This window comes from Neolamprologus brichardi, chromosome 20 (assembly GCF_056152115.1).
Source record: "Neolamprologus brichardi isolate AB-2024 chromosome 20, ASM5615211v1, whole genome shotgun sequence".
NCBI classification, from domain to species: Eukaryota; Metazoa; Chordata; class Actinopteri; order Cichliformes; family Cichlidae; genus Neolamprologus; species Neolamprologus brichardi.
This window is the reverse complement of record NC_142123.1, coordinates 9,685,974-9,712,997: the sequence shown is the minus strand read 5'-3', so window position 1 is coordinate 9,712,997 and position 27,024 is coordinate 9,685,974. Positions and strand designations below refer to the sequence as shown.

General features: G+C 39.3%; 1 protein-coding gene across 2 annotated transcripts; it reads left to right on the top strand.

Moving 5' to 3' along the window:
* Positions 1-7,900: 7,900 nt before the first annotated feature.
* Positions 7,901-10,639, top strand: LOC148096910 (homeodomain-interacting protein kinase 2-like). 2 transcript variants are annotated; one of them, XM_087833785.1, is made up of 2 exons: positions 7,901-8,911; positions 10,106-10,639. In XM_087833785.1, exons 1-2 carry the CDS (start codon positions 7,901-7,903, stop codon positions 10,220-10,222), a joined length of 1,128 nt encoding a protein of 375 aa, XP_087689911.1. In that variant the 3' UTR covers positions 10,223-10,639. The 2 variants fall into 2 exon arrangements, with proteins under 2 accessions (XP_087689911.1, XP_087689910.1); XM_087833784.1 differs by having other exon boundaries at positions 7,901-10,639.
* Positions 10,640-27,024: the final 16,385 nt, after the last annotated feature.

Sequence of the window (27,024 nt, the reverse complement as noted above, 5' to 3'; positions counted from 1 at the left end):
ATAAGAGCTGAAATGTCTTGAAGAAACTTAAAGAACTCCAGCTCCTTTCTTTCTAAGCTCCTTGAACTACCATGACCTGGATGATGGAGAACCTACACAGACATGTGATGCACTGTGTATCCTGACACCTATAGATTATATTTACCTTTAACTTTTTTTTGGCAATTTGAGGTCTAGTTGCTCATCTGTTGGATCGGACTACACGGGCTAGTCTTTGCTCCATCATGTACATCACTGAATCTTGGCCGCTCATGCCTCTCTCACTGTTTCACTACTGTACCTTCCATGGACTGCAGACTGCAGACTGCGAACTCCCTACAAGAGCTGCAGTTTTGTAGATGCCATCAGAGTTTGCCCCTTGTCAAATTCCCTCAAATCTTTACACTTGCCCATTTTCCTTATTTCTAACATATCAACTTTGAGGACAAAATCCCTAATATATCCACCCACTAACAGGTGCCATGATGAAGAGATAACCAGTGTTATTCACTTCACCTGTCAGTGCTCGTAATGTTATGTAACTGGTATATATAGCTTTATGGTCTGGTCTGACTTATCCACAGGCTAAAAAATATTTGCCTTCAAAAATAGCAAGTACAGTTAAATGACAAATTGGATTTCAAAAGACTGAGGTTAGTGGTTATCTCATAAATGTATACCTTCTTACTAGTCACCCAGAACACCCTTACACGACTCAACTCCTTGGTATTCCTCAAGCTATCTGTGTGTTAAAAATTGCAAAAATTGCATGAATATGAACCTCTAGCTCGGAGGATAAACAGGAAACAAAACTGTGTGCGATGATCAGTCAAGATACTTACAGCTAGCAGTGCCGAATCAGGTCAGACTGATGTAAACACTTTACTTTTTGTTTGAATCTGTAATGTATGCCATCAAAAATAATTAGAAGGTATAATACAGACATAGGTTAATATCTAATCTTTTTAAAAAGTAAATTCTAAAGAGCAAACACATGACAAATCCTAATAATGTAACAGGATGTTTTTCAAACCACATTTAATCTTTCAGTTGAAATTTAGTGTCACATATGTGGTTAAGACCTTTGAAGCTGACATAAACCAACGGTTGGATATAAAACAAACATAAAACAACATAATTGCAAGTTCAATAGGTTGTTTAATTTGATTTAGCAATCATAATGGTCAGTCTGTGACAGTGGTACAACAGTGAAAACAGTTTGTGTGCCGCAAGTGTTAATGAGCTGAAACATGTTTCCTCTGATGAGAATTCTCCAGACGATTTTGTCCCATTTATTCTTTCATTTATTCACCCAAAACCAAGTTACTGGAGAAAGCAGTTCAACTATATAGTTCTCTTTCCTTAACAGAATTGAGGCTACTGATGAAACGCTTTAGTTTTAATGTTTATAGTGATACAGATTTATTTTGTATTCTTCTTTTAATGTCATTGGAGCGACTCCAATGTTAATATTAATATTAACACATAACATTAACACAGTCCAGACCCATTTTTACTGCCAGGAAAACTATGGGAGCGTCAGTGTTAAAACTTTAACAGGAACTTTCCTCAAAAACGTTTCTTCAACATTTCAAAATTTCACAAGCAGTTCTTCCTCCCTGAGATTCTCACACACCGCTACACGCTGTGGGCTCATAGAGGCGTTCAGTTCATGCTCTCTTTCTCTCTCTTTCTTTTTTCTCTAAATCAGGGGATAGTCTAATTGGCAGTAGTCTGTAAATATTGCTCCAGAGGGCCGTATTAAAACTTATTTCCCTTGTGGTAATGTGATGGCTGTGAAAGTAAAGAGCTATTACTGAATTATATTTGAGAAACTAAAAAGATTTTTGGTGACCAGAACCAAGAGACTTTCCTGTTAAATTGCATTTACTTACCTAATTGCCCTCAGTGTTACCTAGCTTAATGTTAGTGTTCTGAAATGGTTCAGGTTCATAAGTATTTAGACACTGTCACAGTTTTTCAAATTTTGCACTGTCACAGCAGAGGGATTAAAGAAAATCTTATATTAATGGAATTGGAATGACAGCCACTTTTATACATGGGTGCTCATTTTCAGAGGCTAAGAAATAATGGCAGAATTTAAAAGTATTCTCATGCTCATGTGAGATCGAGGCCATACAGACCAGACAGAAAACTTTCTTTGGAAAGATGAAACCAAAACTCAGAATCATTGGAAGTACAGATGAGAAAAAAGTTAGCTCATGATTCTTACCAAGGTACAACACCTTCTTACTACCTAAATACCAATTACCTGCCTCTCCACAACATGTATGCTCCTCTCAATCATCATAGCAACCAAGCTGAGTATTAGGCACATGAATGATGCTCAGAATGGCATTAGAAACAAAACCACTGGGCCAAAGCACCAGCTACTGGATAACAGAGCTGTAGACCAAGACTATAAGACCAGGAAGGCCAACCTGAGCACTGCTTGGATTGACTGCTAGAAAGCCTATGACTCCACACATGAATACTGGAGCACTTGACACTATACAAGGCAAAAAGTGCACTGATAACCTTCATCGAGGGGACTGTGGAAGACAGCACTCAAGTGCAGACTATATCACAGTATATTCTGCACCATCATCTACAGAAGATACAAATGTGATGCATAGTCTTCAGCTCCCTCAGCAAGCAAAAAGAGCAGATATGGAAACCGATTCCGCTGTGAGGTGACCATCAGCCATCTGCTGTACACAGATAACATCAAACTACCCCAGGAAGGAGAAAGAGGTTAACTCACCTGACCAGGAAGTACAGCAAGGACACCTGGGTGTCACTGAGACTGGATAGGTATGGTTGAGTGGTGGCAAAAAGAGGGAAGGTGGATTCACGAGAAGACAGAGCAGTAGACAAACAGGGCAGTCACAAGTATTTTGGTATTTTCCCATGTACAAATATCTCAGCAATAAAAGACAGGTGCCAGCTCATAGGTTGGAATATAATGCAAGCCACCAATACAAATGCGCTAGTATGTTATTAGATATCCAGCTGGAATAATAAGCTGAATGCAAGAGGAGATGCCACTAATGTCAAGATGTAAATACTCCTCACAGCGCAAAGAGGTTTCCACCCAAGGTCAAGCACTCTTAGGCCCCAGGCTTGAGAAGAACACAGGGCTGAATGAACAACTGGAGCAGATGTGGAGTGTAAAGTTCAACATGGTCTGCACCTTAGGAGCATTCCAACAGAGGTGTCTGTTCACAAGAATGTTGTCCTGGAAACAGTTAAAAGCTGAGCATACTCTATTTCTGTATAGCTATAGTAATACATATACTCTCCATACACATGTGTGTGTGTGTGAACATGAACAAGAACACGTTCCTATTGCTAACATAGGAACATGTTCTTATATACTCAGTATATATTGAAAACATAGCTTACAGCCAGAGCCTGCAGCTTGCTGCCTTGTGTATGATAATAATGACCTTGCACGCAGTAGTAATAGCTCTTGTAAGCTTCCCCAAGGATAAGTGTTGTCAGTAAGTGCAGGTACTTTGTTGTCATATAAACATGCACATATACAGGAACGAGAGAGGATGCACATTGGGGCTTCAAAAGAAAAGAAGGTAAGAAGGAAAACGGAGAAAAAAGACAAAACTTTTATGACCTTATTACTGCTTATATTTTTTATCTTCTTTGTACCACTGAGCAGTCGCACTGTGGCAATATGTTAACTTGTCATAGGAGGAAAAGCAAAAGTGTAATTAATATTAACATAGTAGATTTAAATGTAGTGGAGAAATATATCCGAATTATCATTTACATATTCTATTTTTACATCACAATTGCAGGAAACTTGCACATTCATCCCTCTTTGGCCTCTTCTCCGAGTCTTTCAGTTTCTTGAAGAATATCTAAAACACTCCCAGGAAGTGAACTTAGATTGAGATAAATTGCTAGGGTTTAATATTATTTAGTTTAATATACAGAAATACCTTAATTTGCCAAAAAAGATTCTGTTTTCAACTAGGGAATGCTCTAATACATAACCCAACCTATCGTATGGATTTTTCAGAAGTGTTGGCCAGCTGCAGAAAGTACACAGGTTTTTGTTTGGAGAAACCTGAGGTGCAAATTTACTTATGGAAATGAAATGGGAGTGGGTTGTGGTATTTATTTAATAATTTATCAAGCATGGGGCATTACCTTGGTGGCATATCATTTTCCGTTTTCCTGGTGCCTCCCTCCTCTCGACAGGCGGTATTTGTAAATGTGTGCTGACAGCAGAGGTTACCTTGAGCAGGCCGCTGGACCTTGGGGCTGTATGTCTTCATTTACCCCAGTATCTGCAGATGCCAGGGAAAGAGAAAGTTATTTTCTGTGCCTGGCCCGTAGGGAAAACTGAGGCTAACGATCTTGGCCATGTTGATTGTTACCTTGCTCCTAGAATAGCAGCTTGCTTTTAGGAGCAAGCGCCAGGGAATGCAAGCAGGAAGGATGGGATGGGATATGTGGGTTATGTGCATGTGTTTGCAAATATGGCAAAGGCTGAGACAAGTGCTGGAGGTAGACATGCTGGGGTCACTAGCTGCACTCATACACACACAAACACACTCGTGAACCCACCTTCCAAGAGTCAGCTGTGTAGTGTGATTACACTGAACCTTTGTTTCCTCCTATTAATTGCCTGCACTATTCAGGTCAAACATGATGCAAACACCTACTATGAAGAAACTATGCAGTGCCCTGTTATACGAGACCAAAGTTTAGTATGGCACTAGCTAGGGTAGCTACATAGCACAACTTCATGGAATAAGAAAAAAAACCTTGTCAACACAATTTTTTTAGGCTGCTGACAGTTAACATAGTCTATAAGACATTAAGGTCTTGCTTCATTCTTTTTGCAAAATAAGATGCTCAGGCATTTAGGGGCATTTCTCTTATAGTATCTCTTTCTATCTCTTTGCGGTAGTAACATTCTACGAGTCTGCATGAGGGGCAACATAGAAGCTTGAGTTGATGTCGATTTAAATCGCAAATTTTCTGACTATGTGAACTCTCTGTGCTAGAAGCACATCAACTACATATGACAACAGTTTTTTCTTTTAAACTTTTGAGTTTCACACACAAATGAGTTCTTGTTCTTACTTTTAAAAACCATTATGTTAAAGAGATTATACAGAAATGCAATGACTGTTATGTTATGTTAATACTTGCAAAAGTAACTTTAGATAGATAGATAGATAGATAGATAGATAGATAGATAGATAGATAGATAGATAGATAGATAGATAGATAGATAGATTTAAGTCAGTTCCTCAAAAATGAAAATCTTTGACATTGTTCCTTGTTTGATGGTGACATCCTTATCTTTTTTAAACAGAGCTTTGCCCTCTAGGTCTTTCTTTTTCATCATAATGGAACACATAAAGAGCACAGTGGACAGTAGGGAGCAGTAGTCTCAGCCACTCAGCCAAAATGAAGCTTTATTACAGTTAAATACAGGCTGACACTGACTGCTAATCCTGAGGCGGCCATTATGGAGAAAACTAAGAGGCACATCAGTAATCAGGGCCAAATTCATTGTCTTCTCTCAGGCTGAAAAGCACCTCTAAATAGCACTACAAGAATCACTGTTGATGATCCCCCCCCATATCCCAATATTTAGTAACACATACATCCTAGCCTTTTTAATTAAAGCTTGACATTGTGTAACATTGATAATCTCAGCTGAGCACCTTAAAAAGAGTAAATGATGGTGACTCAATCCAAAAGCATTTTGTTTAGATCTGTTTGGTATTATCTAAAATGCTATAGTGGTAATTTGTTCCACATCCATACCTTTGGATGGACTCAAAGTGCTCAGTGTGCAGTTTTAATTGTCCCCACATCGGTGACCTCACTGATTACGTTTCAGCTGAGTGGAAGCAAGCTCCTCAATACAGTTTCTACAAGTCTGATTAAGGTCTTCCCTGAAATATTTGAGGGTACGTCAATGCCAATAACATATGGGTATAAAGGTTAGGTGTACACATGCTTTCTCATTCATGTAATTCAGAAAAATAGCTAAATAAGCAAATGTGAAATCTCAGCAAAAATGGACAGTCTTTATCTGCTAAAGCATCAGGTACGCATTTATTGAATCACAAAAAGGTCTAAAAATGCCAAGGGGATAAGCACAAAGTTTTATTGTTATAGGTCCAAAGCACAAACGCACACTAAGCTTGAAAGCATGCTGTATCCAAATCAACCCTGATGCACTGCTCTGAGCGTACTTAATGTATTGAATTAAGTTTAGTTTAAATTTGCATCCTAATTTGACCCAGCCACCTCTGACTAAAGCTCACGGCACTTTTATTGCTCGTCACTTTGTAATCAGACAGTTATTCATGAGGATTCTGAATACCAATAGTCTCCTAAAGCTGCAGAGAGGTGGGAAAATATCAGATATTCTATTATTTAGAGGCTCAGAGTATGAGGGGTTTTTAATAATTCCACTTATTTTTGTGAAACTGCTGCTAAAATAAAAGATTTTAAAAATACAAAATATAATGACAAGATAAGAGGTTAAAAGAATATGAAAAGCATAATATCAAGATTTGTATTTTCTGAGCGGCACATACTATCACCACCAAGAGTCATTTCTATCAAAAGTTTCGCTGTTGTGTACTTTTATTCAGCTTCAACTTACACTGACCTACATTCCCCAGAATGCCTCGTGGCAAACCCCAGAGAGTGTGCCTGAATGACTGTTTTTATTCAAGTGAAGGATGTACCAGTTCTGCGGGAGTTTTTCTGGGTGAAAAAAAGAACATTTCCGCTCAAAATGGAGCTGTCACTCTGCTGCACAGTTTACTATTTTGCCTTTTATTAGTGTAAGTGTGCAAATATAAATGTGACCTCTTTGTGTGCATTGTCAATCTTGCAATATATCTTCAATAGATAAAAATGTTCACTGATTAATCCACGCTGGAAAGGTAAAGTGTAACTTTGATTTGAGAAATGGATAACATGTTTCCATAAATGTTTCTATAAATGTTCATGGTTTCTTCTGACTTTTATGCTACTGCTAACTGTAAACATAATATGTTTGTTGCGCTGATATAAAAACTTGATTTGTAATTACTTTGAGAATTAGTCAAATGATCAGCTTAATAGAAATTTACCATAAAGCAAAATTTAAATAATTTACAATGACATAATACGCTATATTACACTATTATTAGAAGGCATAGCATGCAGTTTAATTATGCAGATGACACCCAGCTTTATCTGTCTATGAAGCCAAATGACACACACTGATTAGTTAAACTGAATGTTTTAAAACATAGTTGTCAAACTCTGGCCCGCTGGCCAAATTTGGCCCGCAGAGATTCAGTTTTCCAGCAAAACTTATTTGAGTCCATAAGAAAAGATTCATTCTTATATCTGGAGGAAGATTTTTTTTTCAATAAATATTAATGTTAGCCTGCGACTTTGTTCCAGTTTTGAATTTTGGCCCACTGTGTATTTGAGTTTGACACCCCTGCCATAAGTCATTGTTGATTTTGTCTTCACTCTCCATCCCCTGCCAAGCTGCACCTGTGATTCTGCGGCTGCTCGCTGATGAGCTGACAGATAAGATCTTTTCTTATCCCCTGCATCCTTACCCTATCACCTCTGCCTCCCACAGTGCGCCAGCCTGCCCTGTTGAAACACTATTTTTTTCAGTGTTTCAACTGAAAAAATAGAATGCCATTGATCCAAAGTAGAATGCCTTTGATCCAAAGTAGAATGCCTTTGATCCCTTGTGATGTCATCATCTTGCTGAGAGACAAAACCCTTAAATAGGAGCTTTGCTCTGTTAAACTTTGCTGCTCAACGGACCTTGACCTGACAGTAAGCATACCCTTTTGGAGAGTTTTGAGAGAATTTCGCGTTACTTAGCAATTCACTGACCAAACCGACACATTTCACCATGTCAGCTAACCTATCCTTCCGCTCAAATGAGCTTGGAATAGTTAAAGGGAGCATTTTGGGAAACCACTACAAGGTAGAGGCTTTCCTTGGAGAAGGGGGCTTTGGTATTGTAGCCAAATGTCGTGATACCATGACCAACCAAGCTGTGGCTATTAAAGTGAACAAGAGCCGCCCTGATATTCTGCAACAGGCAAAACTGGAAATTTTCATCCTGGAGCAGCTGAGAAGGTTGGATCCAGATGCCGCCAACATTGTTCAATGGAACGGCTTTTTCCACGACGGGGAGCAGGTTTGCCTGAAATTTGAACTCCTTGATCAATGCCTGTGGGACTATATAGGGGACCGGAAAAACCAGGGTCTCCCCATAAGCGAAGTCAGGCCAATTTTAGGTCAACTCACAAATGCTCTGTCCCACCTGGGTTCTTTGGGAATAGTGCACGCTGACCTCAAACCTGGAAACATCATGGTTGTAAACCGCCATGAGTCTCCCATCAAAGTCAAACTTATAGACTTTGGCCTCGCATGTCCTGCGTCTGCAGTGATGCCTGGTGACCGTGTGGGGACAGTTGGTTATAGTGCACCTGAGGTTATGCTTGGCCTTCCTTACAATGAAGCAAGTGACATGTGGTCTCTGGGGCTGGTAGCTGTTGAGCTTGGTACAGGGGTGCCACTCTACCCTGGAAATGAAGACTATGATGTTTTGAAATTCATCATAGAGACTCAGGGTCAGCCACCAGATCATGTTCTAGACTCTGGCGTGTACACTGAAGACTATTTTATTGAAGACAACGACAACCAACAGCGCTGGACATTTAAGACTGACCAACAATTTCAGTACGAGACAGGATATGAGTCCCTGGAGACAAGATACATAAAACTGACGCGTCTCGATGACCTCGAACAAGTAATGATGTTTAGAAGAGGACCTGAAAATGGCCAACGTTTGTTTGTAAGCTTAATTAAACAGATGTTGGCCTTGGATGCAAACCAGCGCATAACACCGTCGGAGGTTCTCCGGCATCCCTTTTTCAACCCTAAGAGTTCCCCTTGCATTGACATGAGTGCTGAAAGACCACAAAACCTTGTGGTCTTTCAGCACCCTTCAAACTTGAAATGCAAGAGATCAGAGAAAATCTACTGCAGTTTTCAAAACTCGGTTGAATTTTCTCAGCAAGTATTCGTCCACACGTCAGCCAGCCCATCCTTCAGCTCAGATGAGCTTGAAATAGTTGAAGGGAGCATTTTGGGAAACCACTACAAGGTAGAGGCTTTCCTCGGAGAAGGGGGCTTTGGTATTGTAGCCAAATGCCGTGATACCAAAACCAACCAAGCTGTGGCTATTAAAGTGAACAAGAGCCGCCCTGATATTCTGCAACAGGCAAAACTGGAAATTTTCATCCTGGAGCAGCTGCGAAGGTTGGATCCAGATGCCGCCAACATTGTTCAATGGAACGGCTTTTTCCTTGACAGAGAGCGGGTTTGCCTGAAATTTGAACTCCTTGATCAATGCCTGTGGGACTATATACGGGACCCAAATAACCGGCGTCTCCCCATAAGCGAAGTCAGGCCAATTTTAGGTCAACTCACAAATGCTCTGTCCCACCTGGGTTCTTTGGGAATAGTGCACGCTGACCTCAAACCTGGAAACATCATGGTTGTAAACCGCCATGAGTCTCCCATCAAAGTCAGACTTATAGACTTTGGCCTCGCATGTCCTGCGTCTGCAGTGATGCCTGGTGACCGTGTGGGCACAGTTGGTTATAGTGCACCTGAGGTTATGCTTGGCCTTCCTTATAACGAAGCATGTGACATGTGGTCTCTGGGGCTGGTGGCTGTTGAGCTTGTTACAGGGGTGCCACTCTACCCTGGAAAAAAATATTATGATGTTTTGAAATTCATCATAGAGACTCAGGGTCAGCCACCAGATCATGTTCTCGATCCTGGCGTGTACACTGAAGACTATTTCACAAAAGACAACTACAACTACAACCAACAACGCTGGACATTTAAGACCGCCCAACAATTTAAATACGAGACAGGATATGAATCTTTGGAGACAAGATACATAAAACTTAAACATCTGGATGACCTCGAACAAATAATGATGTTTAGACGAGGACCAGAAGATGGCCAACGCTTATTTGTCAGCCTAATAAAAGAGATGTTGGCCTTGGATGCACACCAGCGGATAACACCCTCTCAGGTTCTACGGCATCCCTTTTTCAACCCTGGCCTCTCCAACAGGTTCCCAAGTATCAACATTGAAAAACCATACAGAGTCAATCTCCAGCATGGCATCTTCCACCCTGGACAAAAGTGATAAAAACACAAACTGGGGTTGGAAAAGGATTTTAACAGCAAATTACACAGGAAATATTAATTAAGCTGCTCCAATAATTATCACTTTGGCTTTTTTTTTTTTTTAAATTTTCACTCCCCCCACCCCAACCAGTCACGGCAGATGACTGTCCCTTCCTGAGCCGGGTTCTGTCGAAGGTTTCTTCCTTTTTAAAGGGAGTTTTTCCTTCCCACTGTCGCTAAATGCTTGCTCATAGGGAATCTTCTGATTGCTGGGGTGGCCAAAACTCTAGGGGAACTAGCAATTCTTGTGAAAATTTAAAAAAAAAAAAAGCCTACCAATATTCAAAGCAGAGCAGCGGACACCTTACCATCACATCAGTCCTTTAATCCGACCTAAAACACCATGTTTACAGAAATAAATTCCATACAAATTGGAAATAAATTGTTGTTTTTGATTGTTTATAAATATATAGTGCTCCCCTTCAGCCTCCTAGTAGACATACCTGTGTTATAAATGTGAAACTCCTCCGATTTTCAGAAGTCAAGAAGTCAAGGTCACTGAGATTTAAGCTTCACAGAGTTTTTCAGTAGATGCAACCATGGTATTGATTTGAAAAATCTACACAATCACAAACTTGGATGTCCACAGCGCCTCGCCATATACCAAAGATTAAGAGGTGGTTTTTTCTAGGTTTTTATAAAGATTACAAAACACAAATAACAAAAATGCCAACGCTATTGTCATTTTTGACGACACTATTTTGATGTTGTCTAATGTAGTGCAAAAAAACAAAACAAACCCAAAATTTAATAAATAACGTAAATAAGGTATATACTACATAGTATACAAAATTTTAGTGGTCCACAATGGGGTCAATGAACAGAATGAAGGAAGTAAGTCTTTTATATGACAATGGTGTGAAAAAGTGTTTTCCTATTTATTTGTATGTTTGTCACACTTAAACATTTCAAATCATCAAACATTTTTTTTCTTTTTTATGTAAAAAGAAAAATCCTTTAACTGTCCAGTTTTCTTGATGTTATGATGCTTCTACCACTGGTTTGTCATTAATAAATCAGACTTTGGCTGCTGCAGCAGAAAAAGACAAAGAGAAAATGTAATCACACAAATCAGAGGTGCAGATTTACACTTTACCTGAAACAGAGCAAAAGTGCTTTTTAAATAGGTTAATGAATATTAAGTAATATAGGCTAGATGTCTGGACATTACTAGTTTCATTTGGGCCTTCTGGGCCTTTAGTCCTCTGGCTTATTGCCAGTTACCAGCCAAATAGCTTGTGTATTTTATTATCTTAGTGTGTTAAAGATTCTAGTTCTTATTCTGGTCAAACTGTGCTTCATTATTTGTTTACAGCACAGCTACAGTTCCAGGTGACTTCAAGTCAAAAGGATACTACATGTCAATGGCCAGCAGCCTGTATTCAGTTTGAATATTGCAGTAAATGTACCTGGATCTGTTTCTATTGGGTTGTGAATTTGGTCTCACTGTTACATCCAACTTTTAGAGTGGGATAAAGACAAAAAGAAACAAGAGAGAATGGATTTGTAGTTAGAAATCGAAAGTTGCTTCTGTTTTGCCAACACACATTGATGATGATTTCACATCACTAAGCAGGTTATCAAATGTGGACAGAATGTTAGCAGAATCTTATAATTCTCATAAGATTCTGTTTTTGTGTCATTCAATACAATGTGTTTATGTGTGACATACTGATATGAATCATAGTATCTTATGGAATTCCAAAAATGGCTGCCAGGACAGTTGCCACCACACTGATGTGACACACTACAAATCAACTCTTTGATGGTCTGTGCTGAGTCTGCACAATAACCTGCACTTAAACATTTATTTAATATCACGTACACATATACACATACTGTCCCTCAAGAAGACACTGAGAAAAAATAAAGAATGACATTGAGACTGTAACTTTGCCATAAGTCATAGGTGTCAAACTCTGGCCCGCTCTTACTATTAGAGCTGGCCTACTGGTATTATACAGCTAATATATATATATTGTTTAGTATTAAGCTTTGCTTGTTCCATATTCAGTTTTCCAGCAAAACTTATTTGAGTCCATAAGAAAAGATTCATTCTTACATCTGGAGGAAGATTTTTTTTTCAATAAATATTAATGTTAGCCCGCAACTTTGTTCCAGTTTTGAATTTTGGCCCACTGTGTATTTGAGTTTGACACCCCTGTTTTAAAAGCATAAAGACCAGGATGATCTTGAATATTCTGTTTCTAAATTCAGATAAAGCAGAGGTGACTGTCTTACTTGTGGTTCCTAGAGTTTTTTTTAAAGTTTAAGAGTAAAATATAAAGCACTTTCAAGTGACTGTTGTGGTGATTTGAGATGAGGAGATTTATTCAACATGTAGATGAACCCTGCACATGTGTGACTGAGACTGGGGTTCCACCCTAAAGTCAATGTTTCTTTTATTTGCTCCCGCTAAGATAACCTCCATGTCTTCATTGGTTTCTTCCTCCCGCTTGACAAAGCACCACAAAAGACATTACCTGTTTTCAAAACTGAAGGGCTGCTGTGAGAATTGGTTTTAGTTTTTTAGATATATTTTTTTTATCGGAACAAGCTATTAGTGTTTTATGGTCCAGTTTTTGACAAATTGTGACTTATTTTCAACAATGATATTTTTTTAAAAAACTGCTTCCATTCATCATTTCCTGGTCAGTTGTGTGTGAATAACATTTCTGAGTGTCTTATTGTAATGCTGACTGCAGAAACTTCACAGTTGAAAGATTCCCTGCAGGAAGATGCGAGCATTTTTATTTTCACACAATTTCCTTGCCATCATTTTCACTTCCTCAGCTTTACACAAAGCTTTATCTGTTCTAAGCTTTGAGGAAAAATAACATCTGGCGCCATGAAAATAACCATAAGTTGTGGATAGCACATCAATAACTCTTGGATTTGTGCTTTTGATTTCTGAGTGCTGTTTCAAGCCTTTTCAATATATTTCTGTTATATGAGGGCAGGCATCCAGTAGCATGATAACTCACTCTGCTTGAATTACAGTCCACATCCTCCTCTGGCATTACTGCCAGACTAGCAAACCCAAAGGACAGCCACTTCTGCTGGCCAGCGATGGCTACACGCTAAGACCCTGTCCATCTCCCTTGGCATTTTTTGTTATTTTGTCCTCTTTCTCTCTCCATGCCTCACTCTCTGGTTCCCCATGGGTCCCCTAGGCAGCGGCAGGTGCACTTGGGGGGCTATGGAAGGTCTTTGCCAGGAGCTTGAATGAAGCCTTTATAGGCTGGCTTTCAATGTCTCTCCTGTTCCCCAGTTCTATCTTAGGAAAACCACTATCATCTCTGTTATGATTTACAGCCTTCCGATTGTGGCTTTTCCTGCCAGAGACGAGGGGCTTATAAAGACCTCCTGGGGGGTGTGATGCTCCATTTCAATCAGGCTCGTGAATCAGCCCCCCACATCCACACACCATCACCACAGAGACAGAAACTGCATGTAACTTCAAGGCAGCCAGGCTACAGTGACAGCGAACAAGACAGACAGAGGAGTCTGACACCACAGCTTTCAGTGGAATTACTGCAGAATTAAGCTGGTGAACTGAGAGGAAGGAAAAATGAGTCAGCACAGCCTGTCTTTGTCACTAGTCTAGCCTAACACTGTGGCCGCTATAAACCCAGAGAGAGAGAGAGAGTTAGCTCTCTAAAAATCTGCAGCATTTTTATCAAAACAAACATGTTATACAACTATGAGCGATTGCTATGCAACAGCGATCCAACCTATTTTCAGCTCGCGGAAGCTCTTACATTTGCTCTTCTAAACATTCAATGCCGTTATTGGCAAGACGTCATCTGGTACACAGGGTGCAATGCATTCAACATATTCAGGACTTCTGAAAGTACACAAACTAATTAATACTACAGTTCATTGATCCTCTTTCCTGCAAAAAGGATAGGAAAAAGATGTGCACGTTGGGTGCTCCATTGGCCTGAACCATAGTTTCTTCTGGTTCTGCCGTGCCTAGTTAGGGTTAGATAGGATATGGAGCCTTTTCATATCAAAGAAAGAGCTCAACTGTGTTACTTTCACAGCTTAATTAGAAAACTTCCTTCATGGTTTCCCTTGTGTCTGTATGTATTGACTTCAACACAGCTGGCCTCATTTGTGTAATTGCCGCTTGCTGAATCTTTTGTCCTCGGGGTTATGATGACACAAATTGATTATTGACTACTAGCAAGTCATCGCACTTGGCTGTAACAGAACACCATTAAAGTTCCCCAAAACAATGGCGCAAATGAAATGGAAAGCATATTAGCAATATCCTTGTGATGAGCTCCAGTGATGCTGCTGCTGCTGTATAATTTGTTCTAAGGCCTGGTTCCACTTTATGGTCACAGAGGTCAGTGAGGTGCACTGATGCATGTCAGCGTTTTGCCCTTGTGACTTCCAGGTCAGCTACATCATTAAGAATCTACAGTAAATCACTGGTACAAAGTTATTATTCAAGGGAAATGAAAACCAGCTGGTTTGTTGGTGTTTTGGTTTTTATTGCCATTTTCTGTCATGAAAGAATCTTCCGTGTGCCACTATTATTAGTCAGATGGTACAGCTGAGAACTCGACTTAACTGTGACGTGATTTTTATAAATACAAACAATGCTTAAAGGCCACTGTCTGAATCTAATGAAAGCTTGGGTGGTAATTAGTCCATGTCGTGATTTCCATTCATCATTTCTCATACCCTGAAGATCACGAGCATCCAATACTGATTGTTGCACATGTCCCTAACTTCTTAAAATGGTGGAATTTCATCATTTCTAATTGAGAATTAGAAAACTTCTAATTTTCTATTGCAAATAAAATGTAGGGTTATGAGAAATCATTATATGCTGTTGGATGGAGCTATAGAAGTAAAAACTATCCAGTATGTCCTTTGAGCTAATTACCGCCCAGGTTCTTGTTATATTCGAACTGTGGCCTTTAAGTTTTAAATTGTGTGTCCTTTAAATATTCATTGTATTCATAAACATTTTTAAAATATAATTATATATTTTTTATTTCGATCACACCCTCATTTGAATCTACTTAAATAGTTTTTGATGCTAAAAATAACCAGTTAGAGTGAAAAATGTCTCAGTTATACTATGCTTCATTAGTTAAAATTAAAAGTGTAAGGACAATTCAGTATGGTATCATTCAGGCTTGATTAACCAATATCAGGATATTCTATCACTGAACACAATGCAGACAGACAGAAATGTCACTCTACCCTAGTCAGCACTGCTCGAACATTATGTAAGTTTTTCTGCCAAATAGGAAATCTGCCAGCAGCATAAAACACCTAGCTAGATGCCATGAGTGTGATAAAATCAGTAGTAGTAGTACTGACAGCAGTAGTCAACCTGATGTAACATCTTTATCAGCTAAAACTTATTCCACACACACTAGCCTCAACCTTGTCCTTAGAGAATATAATACGTTTTTATACAGAGAAACGTGCCTATACTCGATATATACTATGAACCAATGACTGTGCCACTGTAAAATATTCAGTGTCAGCACATTTATGAATGTCCACCCTAGAAAACAAGCCAATGGCTGTTTGTGTTTGTAGTATCTTCAGTATCAATGGGCAAAACTCAGCAACCTGTCATGGTCCCTGGTTTTGGTTCCAGCGTTTTGGGATTCTTGGATTTTTGATTATTAGTAAATGAGAGATAATTGATTTCATTGTTGTTGTTGTTGTTAGGTTGAATTCTTGACTTTGCGATCATTCCAGTATCTTGAGCATTAGTTAGTTACTGTTTAGTGTTTAAGGAGTTTGGATATGTGTCATGATGATTGCCCTTTTGGTGGTTGGTGTACTATTTGGCGTTAGTTTTGAATCCTTAGTGGATTTTCATCCTGCTTTAGTTTGTATTTTAGGTGTATTACTTGTGTAATAAACGTATTACTTTTATCACTTATTACTGTTATTGTTTCTCTGTCTGTCTGTTCCTCCCTTTTTCTTGTCGTTCTGTGTTTCCCCAAAATTTATTATGATAAAAAGTTACCCCATGTACTTTTTTCTGGGTTTTACTTCCTGACTGTTGATTATCTTGATTATGTTCAACTGTGCCTCATTCCCTGACAGTCTCATCCCCAGTCCCCAGTTAGCTTCATAGTTAGATACATTTTAGTTGCCTTCTCCTGACTTCTATTATCAGCTTAGGATGAAAGCTCATTTTTTGTTTACTCCATGTTCTTGCCCACCCTTGAACCAAACTTTAACAAGTTGCAGACTGAACAGACTGAAACTCCAGTTTTCTGGTCCAAAGTCAAAAGTCCCTCCACCATCCAACCCACCAGTGGAGACTTTTTCACTCTTATTTAAAGTTTAAAAACTGCCAAATCTTTTCAGTAAATCCAATTTTATTGGCCGCTGTTCTGCTGTAGTGTGTGGCTACTGACAGACATAAGTAATCAAAGCAGGACAGATTGCTTGTCACGTGTTGATGCCCTCCAAGCACAGAGCAATGCAGGGTTAATCATACGAGGTGCTTCCAAAGTGTCTTCCTCATTGACTTTTGCTTCATCTGTCATTGTATATTAATAAAGGTCCTTTAACAATATGCAGGGACCATTCTCCATTTCTTCCTCATTGCCAATGCTGTTTTAAAGTAAGAAGCCCTTAGAAGGGCAATTTGTTAATTATTAATTAACCCATGCACTTATGCACTGTAGTGATGATGAACAGAGGCTTTTAGGAACCCCTGCTACACTCATTCAATCCACAGCTTGCACTGAATTTAAGACCTTGATGGAGAAACAATGCGAGCAAAAGCCAAATTGCAAAGTTGCCCTTTGCACCAGCAGGGGGTATGAAAATATATTGAGTTGATCTTTGTGAGAACAAAGTCCCCAACCCACCCATGGTGATTCACAATTATCTTTTATCAAACAACGCAGTGACATTGGCCTCTATCAAATCAGTTACCCATCAGCCATCACTCCAATCTGGGGGTTTTTAGTATTGGCACCAGCATTCAATCACCTGTGCCTCTGTGGATTTCCCAAATGTACTGATCTTGCCAAAGACTCCATTGCCTTATTAAAGTGAAGTCACAGAGGCGGTGCTGTCGTGCAGTAGGTTCCAGCAGCCCAAGGGAAGAGAATGAGGAGCTAGTGACAAGCAAATTCATTACACCACTCTTGTTGATAGTGTTGTAAAATAGAGTGTGAGATGCTGCACAAAGGTCATCCACTCGCACATTTTTTGTCGTTGGGAAAAGATCTGAATGACTGAGTAAGCTAGTGGCAATGTCTTGACCCTTAACTTGCATCCAACGGGCTTATTGATTTTTCACTGAGATTCTTGGTGTATTCAAACCAGGAGGGGCAGGTTATGCAAACACTTCCATGCTAATGTGTGATCCCTTGACTTGCTATATTCATTGTTTTCTTTTCACTTACTAATGTATTAATGTGCCACAAAACTGTGCCTCATCTTTTTTCTTTTTTTTTTACTGACAGCTGTGGCATGGTGTTAATATCTTAGCCTGCAGCAGAAAGCCAAAGCGAAACCGGAGAACTTGCAACAGGTTAAATTTTAGCGGTAACAAATCCAGATTTCAAATCTCAGTGACATTTGCAATAAAACAAGTCACGAAAACATCCCCAAGAAGAGTGTGCATGCAGTTTAATGGCCCTGTTGTAATGCAAGAAGCCCTGCACAGTAACGATGTGAGTAACTTCCTCTTCCTCCTTGTTGTCAGGCTTCATTAAAAGATCCTAGATCCTTTTTAAATGTATAACATTTTCCAACAATTTCACCTTAGATCCTGCTAAATTTAAGTATACAACAACATATTTAGCCGACAAATATGCTTATATGATTAAAACTGTTAAGATAAGATCTTATAAGATGCTTAAGAGGTTCGTAACCAGAAAAGAAAAGAGCAGAAAGATAAAGGAAAATGAGAAATTTTCTCCAAATGCTGAATGACAGTGAGCTAATGGAAAAACTACAGATTATATGGTGCAGGGATAATGCTTGTGTTTGAATTCATTGGAGATGTGCTCACAACTTTTATCTAACGTAATAATACTATAGCAGCAGAAATGAAGGTGATCACAACATTAAGTTATCTGGCAACTCTAAAAACGAAAACAGAGCAGCTGTGATGACTTGGGTCTACCTTCTATCGTCAAAATGAACAAATAAACAATTACAGCACTTTCGCAGTCTCATATTTCGAGCTGTGCCAGGTGTCCCCCATGAATTTAAAATAGATTAAGTGCGAAAATTACCACCAAATGGTAAATAAATGTAAGCAAACAAATACAATGATTACCATGCAAATAGGCTGCTGCACAAGTAGGTCTGTCTTTTCATGCAGTAATCGCTTTTAAAGAATGCCTTACACGTTATTCAATAAATGCTTATTGCTTAAATTATTATTGATAATTACACCACTTCTTCTTGCATGAAGTGTCGTTGGGCCTGTTAACATCAGTATGGGGAGCAGGGATAAGGCAGAGATTACATCACAGTCATTCTTATTGCAATATTTTCTAGATGAGCTGGAAGGTGCAGCATTTATTTTGTAGTGTGGTATCTGCTGGTGTGAGTTTGCATGGTCACAATAAACTTGAAGTTACACCGAGGTCTGCCAGACCCTTTCCTGCTTCCACTGGGTTAAAGGTGACGAAGCTGGAACTATTTTAAAAACTGTGAATTTATTTTGAAAGAAAAACATCTGTCAGGAGATGAACATGCATGAATTGCAGAGGAAAACATGAGGTGGAATGATGAGCGACATCTTATATTACTGACATACACAACTGGGTTTCTGATATTCATGTTTGCCAGTTTTACAATAACCTCATGGCTGTTGGTTTGTCCAAGACCACAGGGTAGAACATTTCACCAAATGCAGTGCTAAATTTATGGCGTACTTTGACACATTAACTAATATGGCATATAGTTTATATGGGGTTTGTGCAATGGCATTGTTTGCACTGTGTGTAGTTCATAACCCACTTTAAGGCTCTGAAGACTTTAATAAAAGCCATAGATATTATATACCTGCATTACCTACAGAGAAAAATGAATCATAAAGGATCATAATAATTTATGGTGCTATGTGATTCAATAATGAATAAGGTGGATAAATCACATTGTAAAACCACAACTGGTGTAAATATTTTGATGCACAATCTGTTAAGACTTTGTAAACTGTGCAAGGCAAAGCGCCATCTTGTTTTTCTACAGCTGATTCAATCATCTGCAGTGGATTAAACTGCTCCTGCTCTGACCTGAACCTTTCATTATAAAACAAATAAATTTTGACATTCTGAACACACAGCAGAATGTATACACAACCAAGAGACTCATTACTCTTTTGAATATACTAATTGATCCCTGAGCGATTCAAAAGACCGGTTTCGATCCACTCCTTGCGCTTAAAGTGCAAGCGGCGCAAAACGCAGTAATTGCCCGGCGGTTGCAATGCAATAAACGCTTAATTGGTCTCTGTTTGCGATGTAACATAGAACATCACGTATGACATTCTGCTCAATGGTGCCATTTTGCTGGGAGCCTAAAGCGCAGCGAGGTGAGAAAAGAAACAAGGCGGCAATTACGGTGTGAACTCCTCAGGTGGACTCGGAGCATAATTAATCAACCTTTACAGTACTGAGGTCACGGAGAGGTTATAGTCATCACGGAAGTATCGAAAGAAGCTTAAAAGAGAAAAACGACCAAGTGACTATCTGTCACATGGCCCTGACCCCCCCATCCCCCCTCTCTTAAAACCACATAATTATACAATCCTGTAAAAAAAAAACCTCATTTGTGAAATAAATTGGCTCCAGACCATAGGTTAAATTATGTCACCTTTTAACTGATAATGAACTTTATTCACAAAGATTAAGGTAACGAACAGTGTCTCCACATTATTTATATGGTGCTGTGAATGAAGCCGCGTCTGTGTTTAACAAATGCAAAAATCGGGGGGAGGCGGGGGGAGGCGGTTGATAATTTCAAACATCAGTGCGTGTCAGCTCGTTGCCGCAGAATATCGAATGGTAAATGCTCAAGGCGGATGATGCATAAAAAGAGATGACATATTTGTTGATGCATGTTGTTTTCATGCTGGATGAATGTACAGAAAGACTTTGTCATAGTTTACTATAAGAATTATGATTCATGCTTTCGGTGAGTAGGCCGGAGAGTGAGCCATACAAGCAGCCATATGGACAGCAAATAAATTTAAACTAAATCAAATACCAGACACTATATCAATGTGTCAAAGTAGATATACTATCCCGCCCTTCCTCACTAAATAGTAGATACATTCTGTGTTGTGAATTTAGCCTGAAAATGATCCAAGTAGCTTCTATGTGTTACCAAAACTGAACCAGACCTGGGCAGTACTGTGTCATTATTAGTGTTGTTCACTGATCAATGGCCGTGAGTACCATTCACAGAGAGTGTTGGCCATTGATCAGTGGTTGTTGATCAGTGGGTTTTGGTCAGCGGTTGTTGATCAATGGTCATGAGAATTTGCATAATTAAGATTAAGGAACTGACCCCCCAGCCCATTGTTCCTTCAGTGGGCTGGTTTCAGTCATTATGCAAATGTACTGTTTATAAGATCGGGGAAACCTGCAGTCAGCTGAGACTGAAGAAGTCACTTGGATGAGTGACGAAACGTTTCTCCCACAAAACGTTACGTCCAGATGAACAGAATCAACTTTTTGGAGATTTACTTTCCTGGATGATTGAGCATGCATCAAGACAAACACAAACATCCTCACTTTTTAGTAAGTTTAAATTACTCCTGGTAAGTGTCCCAATAACAGCAAGATATATTTGAAGCCTATTGGTCAGACAATGAAAAAAGTCTAGTCTATCAGACTACTCTGCACATTTAATAATGGCATCAAAAGGGTCCCACATGACATTAAAATATGATGGCATTAGGTTGGTACAAAGTATCTCAGTGGGATGAATTCAGAGTGAGAACTGGTGGTCACCTAGGTTGGCTATGGTGCCTAACCATGCAGACATTAGTGAGCCCTGTAGTTTTTGATCAGTGACTATGGCTATTTCCCATGTTGTTACTGCACACTGGCTTTGCCATTAAACATAACTGTGAAGTCAGTCTGACTCAGCCATATGTCGACTCGACACCCTCTAAGGCAAAGATTTTACATTTTTCTGATCATTTACACCATAGAAGTTTATGTTTGTAGACGTCTTAGCAAACACTTTCCTATTTACTCTTCCAGCAGACACAGCAAGAATACCACATACAGCATTTGGGGTAATGTTTCTGTCTACCTGCTGTGATCCACGTTGTACTTTATTTGCCACTATGTACCTCCAGGATGTTAGTGCAACTAATTTCTATCAAACCCTATATTTTCTTGCTTCAGCACTCCTTACAATCTGTGTTAGGTACTTAATGTTTCTTCATGTGTGACAGTGTTTCCTTTCTGAATGAACAATGAGCTGGTCAGGTTTGGAGTTGTACTCTACATCTGAAGAGTAGTACTTTTCTTGTGGAGAAAGAAAATGTTTTTAATTTAGAATTCTGTAAATCTTTGATTATAATTGCAGAGGAGATCGAAAAGAATTAAAGCTTTTTGTGACAATAGTGGCAGGAGCATTGTCTGATGATTACAACCAGATTGCAAATAGACAGTAGCACCAGTATTGTCCTGATCCTGACCCTTTATCCTTTACACGGTGCAGATCGACATTGGGGAAGTATTGTACTCAAAACTACAAACACTGCTCTGGTAGTCAGATTTTGATTTCCAGAATGATTACAATGTTTTCTTTTTGGATTGAACAGGCATTTAGAATCTCTTTATTTGGCCTAAATGTGTCCTTAATAAGTTAGCTTAGCTAGACCTGAATTCTCCATCACTCCCACCTCCCGCTTGCTTGTAGTTTATATTTCTCCTATCCAATCAATGTCTTAATTTGGTCAAGCATGATACTAAATTAGCATGAATGACACCGAGGTAGAGTACTTAATGGCCCTGAAATAACCGCTGTGCTGTTTGCAAGTCTCGCTAATATTAATGGCAGGCTAACTCCAATTATGAGCATGTTTACAAAATGTCTAGCTTAGACAGGAGACAGTAAAGACACTGATAAAGACAGCACTAGGTCTCTAATCACTGTGTCAGATCTCCTTTTGCAGCACTTCACACACTAACGTTTAGCTTGAACTCTTCTTATAAGAAGAATAAACAGTATGTTACACCGACAACTTTGTGGAAGTTCTTATGGTTCTGAAGCTGTCTTTATGTTTTACAGATTCTTCCTTCTGTTGGTAACACATAGAAGAAAAATGGTGCTGCTGTTGTCCACAGGGAGAAGCCAAATGAGGATTTAGAGAGAAGTCAGGAATATCGACAGTCTGAGCCGTGACTGATCAGTGCCTCTAACTGTCGAACTAATGCGCAAAACCTTCCATTTTCTTGTGAATGAAAAATCTTTTACCTGTTTCATTCTTTTCAAACCCTTCTTACTTTTGCATGTTATGTTTCTTATTCCCCCCCCCCCCCCCCCCAATTCATGCTGCGGGGGATTATAGGCAGACAAGTGAGCCATGACAGCTTTGTGACTGTAAAAAAAGAAAGAAAAAACAGGCTGATTCATATTTGGTAAATCTCCTTGTCTCGTTGCCCTTTCACTGCTAATTTTAGATGACTCCTTGGAAGTCAAGTTGTAACTAGCACATGTGAATTTCTGACATCACCGTGGTCCTTCTGCTTAAAATTGTTGTGTCAAACTGACCCAAATTTGTAGTTGACAGTCATCACCGTGAGACTGTACAGCAGTTTTCAGTGGGAATTTGACAATTGACAGTATCCAAGGCCATCAGGTGAGAAGTGTGACCATCATTTTTTAAATTTTTTTATTTTCTTTGTTCATAGGACAGACCACCATGAATTAGTGTGTCTGAAAAGATACAAGCTTCAATTCAGTCAAATATTTGTTAAATACACAACAATACAACACAAAATAGCATTTAAAGAACATTTAAAGAACTAATGGAAAAGGTGTAAGCTTTAATCTTTTTTTAATCATATTCCTATTTCCACTATTTCCAGTCTAATTTCTTGGAGCTCTCTCACAGATGCTGGACAGTATAGATGTTTTAAGTAATTTCAGTGAGTTTCTCATCTCAGGCTAACAGCTCAGGTGCTCCTCGTTCTCCACCTGCTTTCTTATTTTTCTTATGTCCTGTTACTTCAGTGTCAAACCTCTTTTATTTTATTTTTTTTTACCTAAGCCATAATGAGTGTCTCAGGGGAAACAATATTTCACACCTGCCGTTATTTCAGCCCAGGCCTCACATTTTCAAAAAAATGTCCAAATGAAAGTTTTCCAGCTTGCTCCTTGGACACTATTATTTCAATTTTCTTCAGTCTCGCTTTCTCCTGCTTTTTGCTTTAGTGATACAGGCTTCGTTCCTCAGACATCATTACCTCTTACTCCACTTCACATTCATTAAGGATGTTTATATTTATTTTATATAGGTAAAAGGGGGCGTGTCAGTTGAGAAATTTTGTGTTCACAATTATTATTTGTCCAGTGTAAGGATATTTTTTCAATTTTATTCAATTTTATTTATACAGCACCAAATCACAACAGCAGTCGCCCAACAATAATACATACAGAGAAAACTGTCATGGTAACATTGTGGTGATATTAAGTTTAATAGCAGGGAGGGATGTTACACCACACCACCATGTCACATAAAGGCAGTATTGTCAGACTCTGCTCTTTTAATACTGCACAGTCAACATTCTATGCAGTAATTAAATATACTTAAAATCTTAGAAGGACACACACACACACACACACACACACACACACACACACACACACACACACACACACGTACATACACTGCTCACAGATTCAGTAGAACAGTATTTTAATCTCAGTTTTCTCACACTATGCTTCTAAAATATCTACAATAGTGGTTTTGTGAATATTTAAGAAAGCAAGAAATGATTCATGGTCAACAGACTGTCTCCTCTCTGGAGTCCTTGGAGACTGACAACAGGGACCTCCACCAGGAACAGAGAGGTACGTGGCCAACTACACTGCCACAAAAGTGAGCATACAAGGTATAAATCACCAACTGCAACTCCAGCTTCACGAGCTTCAGCAAACAGCTTCAGAGGTCTGAATGTTTGGAGAAAAAGTGAGATTTGTAACAAGGAACAACACATACCTCATTTCATTTAGTGTGCAAAATTTTAGAGTATTGCATAATGAGCCATGAATGTCACACTCTGTGGCAACAAATTCAGGACACTAAAAAAGACTTAAAGACAATGCAACAGTGGACAACTCTAGAAAGTATTTTGGAATCTTAAAAGAAGAACTTAGAGGGAATTTACGGAAATCGATCTTCCTCTATGGAGGGAGAAAACTGAGGCAACAGTAAAGAATATAACAACAGGAAATCTAGGGACTTAAAAGGAATCATCAGCAAATCAAAGCTCTAGATCAAATTACAATTCTCCAAAAGCAGAGAGAGTGGCCATTATCCTGCAGAATGAAACAGCGGGGGATTCAGGAGATCCACATCCAGAATGCAGAAGCTTTGCACAAGATGAATGACTCAATGTAAGTGTCAAGAGAGACCATGAGTCATGAGAACGGACACCCTTCAGCAGCAAATCCAAGTCTTTACAACAGAATGGGAAGACATAAAGGTCTGGATGCCCTTGGCCCACATGGATGTCTTGAAAAAACAAAAATTATGAGGCACATTCTCATCTCTAGGTTGTAAATTTATTGCTCCAGATCAGAAGAAGTTCAAAGGTCAGATACTTTGAACTGGAGGTATAAGACCTGATTAAAATACATGCAAATACATACAAAAATGAAGGAAAATGTTGCTTTCTTGAAGAAAAAAAAAAGAGTAACCCGAGAAATTCATATTTTCACAGAGGATTATGAAAATTTGAATGCTTATAAGGCAACGAAGGCAGAAAAAAGGCACTGATCAACGAAAACAACACCCTGCAGCAAGAGAATACGCTGCTAAAGACAAAGCTCTCAAAGGAGCAAGAGGAAGAATAATGAGCTAAAAGCCTTCTCAAGATCAACCTGCGCTCTGGCAGACACAGTCGAGAGGCTCGGCAGCAAACTTCAAGGTGAAAAAAGTTTTTGGCCCCACGTATGACTCGCTGAAAGTTGAGAGAGATGACATAAACCGACACAATGACATCCTTCACAATGAAATCGAAAACTTCAAGACGATGCTTGAGACTGAACGCTCTTGAGGGGAAGCGTGCGGGAACAGAGAACATGAACAACGCCCAATATGCAACAAGATGCCCTAAAACAGGAGATCCAAGAGTTAGCGAAAAGCTCTGGTCTATATCTGGACAACTCAGTTCAGTTTTCTTCTCTTTGAACTCGGACTTTGCCGTCATGTTGCATTTGGTTTATTGCTGCTCCTCTTTTAAGTAATAAGACAACCTGACTGACTTATACCCTTATTTATTTACTTTTTGCTGTCAGTCCTTCTAGAAGCAAGTGTTGCCTCTGGGCAGTTATTTTCCAGCTTCTCTCTAAATAAATAAAAGGACATCTAAAACTTTGATTTCATCAGCTACATAAAAACTGCATGTACATGAGAAATCTCTGTTACAACCCATTAATCTCCTGCACGGCAGGCCGCCTATTCACCTGGGCCCAACCTTAACCCCTTTTCCACCCATCTGTTGAGTGAACAGTAGCCCTCGGATGTCACAATATGCAGAAGCAGATTGTATGTATTGTGAATAGTGGGCCCAAATGCAGACACAAAGGAATGTGGACCCAAACTTGAATGAACAAAAAGTGAGCCGTTTAATGTGGCTGATGGAGAAATACAAAGCAATGCACAAGGCAAACAAAGACGAAAATAAACAACAACTTGAACTGGGAAAACTAAAAATAAACATAAAAAACCCTAACATGAAACTTGGCGTGGATACAAAGATATCTGGAACATGGAGACATGGCGCAAAAGACAGACACCCTGACAGTCAACAAAGGAGGACAGAGGACTTAAATACACAGAAAAGTAATGAGGAAAGTGGAAACGCCTGGAGAAACAGCTGATTAGAGTGAACATAATTGCTGTGTCCCAAAACCTTGGCCGCATCCTTTGGAAGACCCGGCCTTCGCAGGCTACGTGGGTTGGGTCTTCAGGAGGCCGGGTAGGCTGGAAGTGAGCGGATGTGAAATTGGACGGTCTAGCCTTCTCGATCTGTTCCCACCCTTACTTCCGCATTTTTCTGTTTTCTAGGGCCACAGTGCGAAAACGTTATGAAAATGGACCCAGATATGTTGCTCGTTTACGAGCTCAGTGCAAAAAACTCTATGCAAATGGCCAAAGCCTAACAACACAACCGCTATAAAAATTTAACTTTTGTACCACCAGATTTTCATATACTTACATTTAAAAGTGTATTCATCTCCTGGTTTAGCTCCCGCTTTGACTGCCATTGTTACAAGAAAAATACTGCAATGAATTCTGGGTCAGCTAGCTATCGAGCGGGTGGGTAACAGACGTCTCCGAAAACGTTGGAGCACTTTTGGGACACAGCTAATGACGCCACAGGAGAAGTGAAACTAAACACAATAATAATGGGACACCAGACCTCTTCAAAATAAAACAGGAAACAATGAGAGACTTAGACATGGCACACAAACTTGACAAGATGAAGCACGCAGACAAGAAACACATGACATATTAACTGTGAAGATAAGACTTATAAATCAGGAGTTATAGAA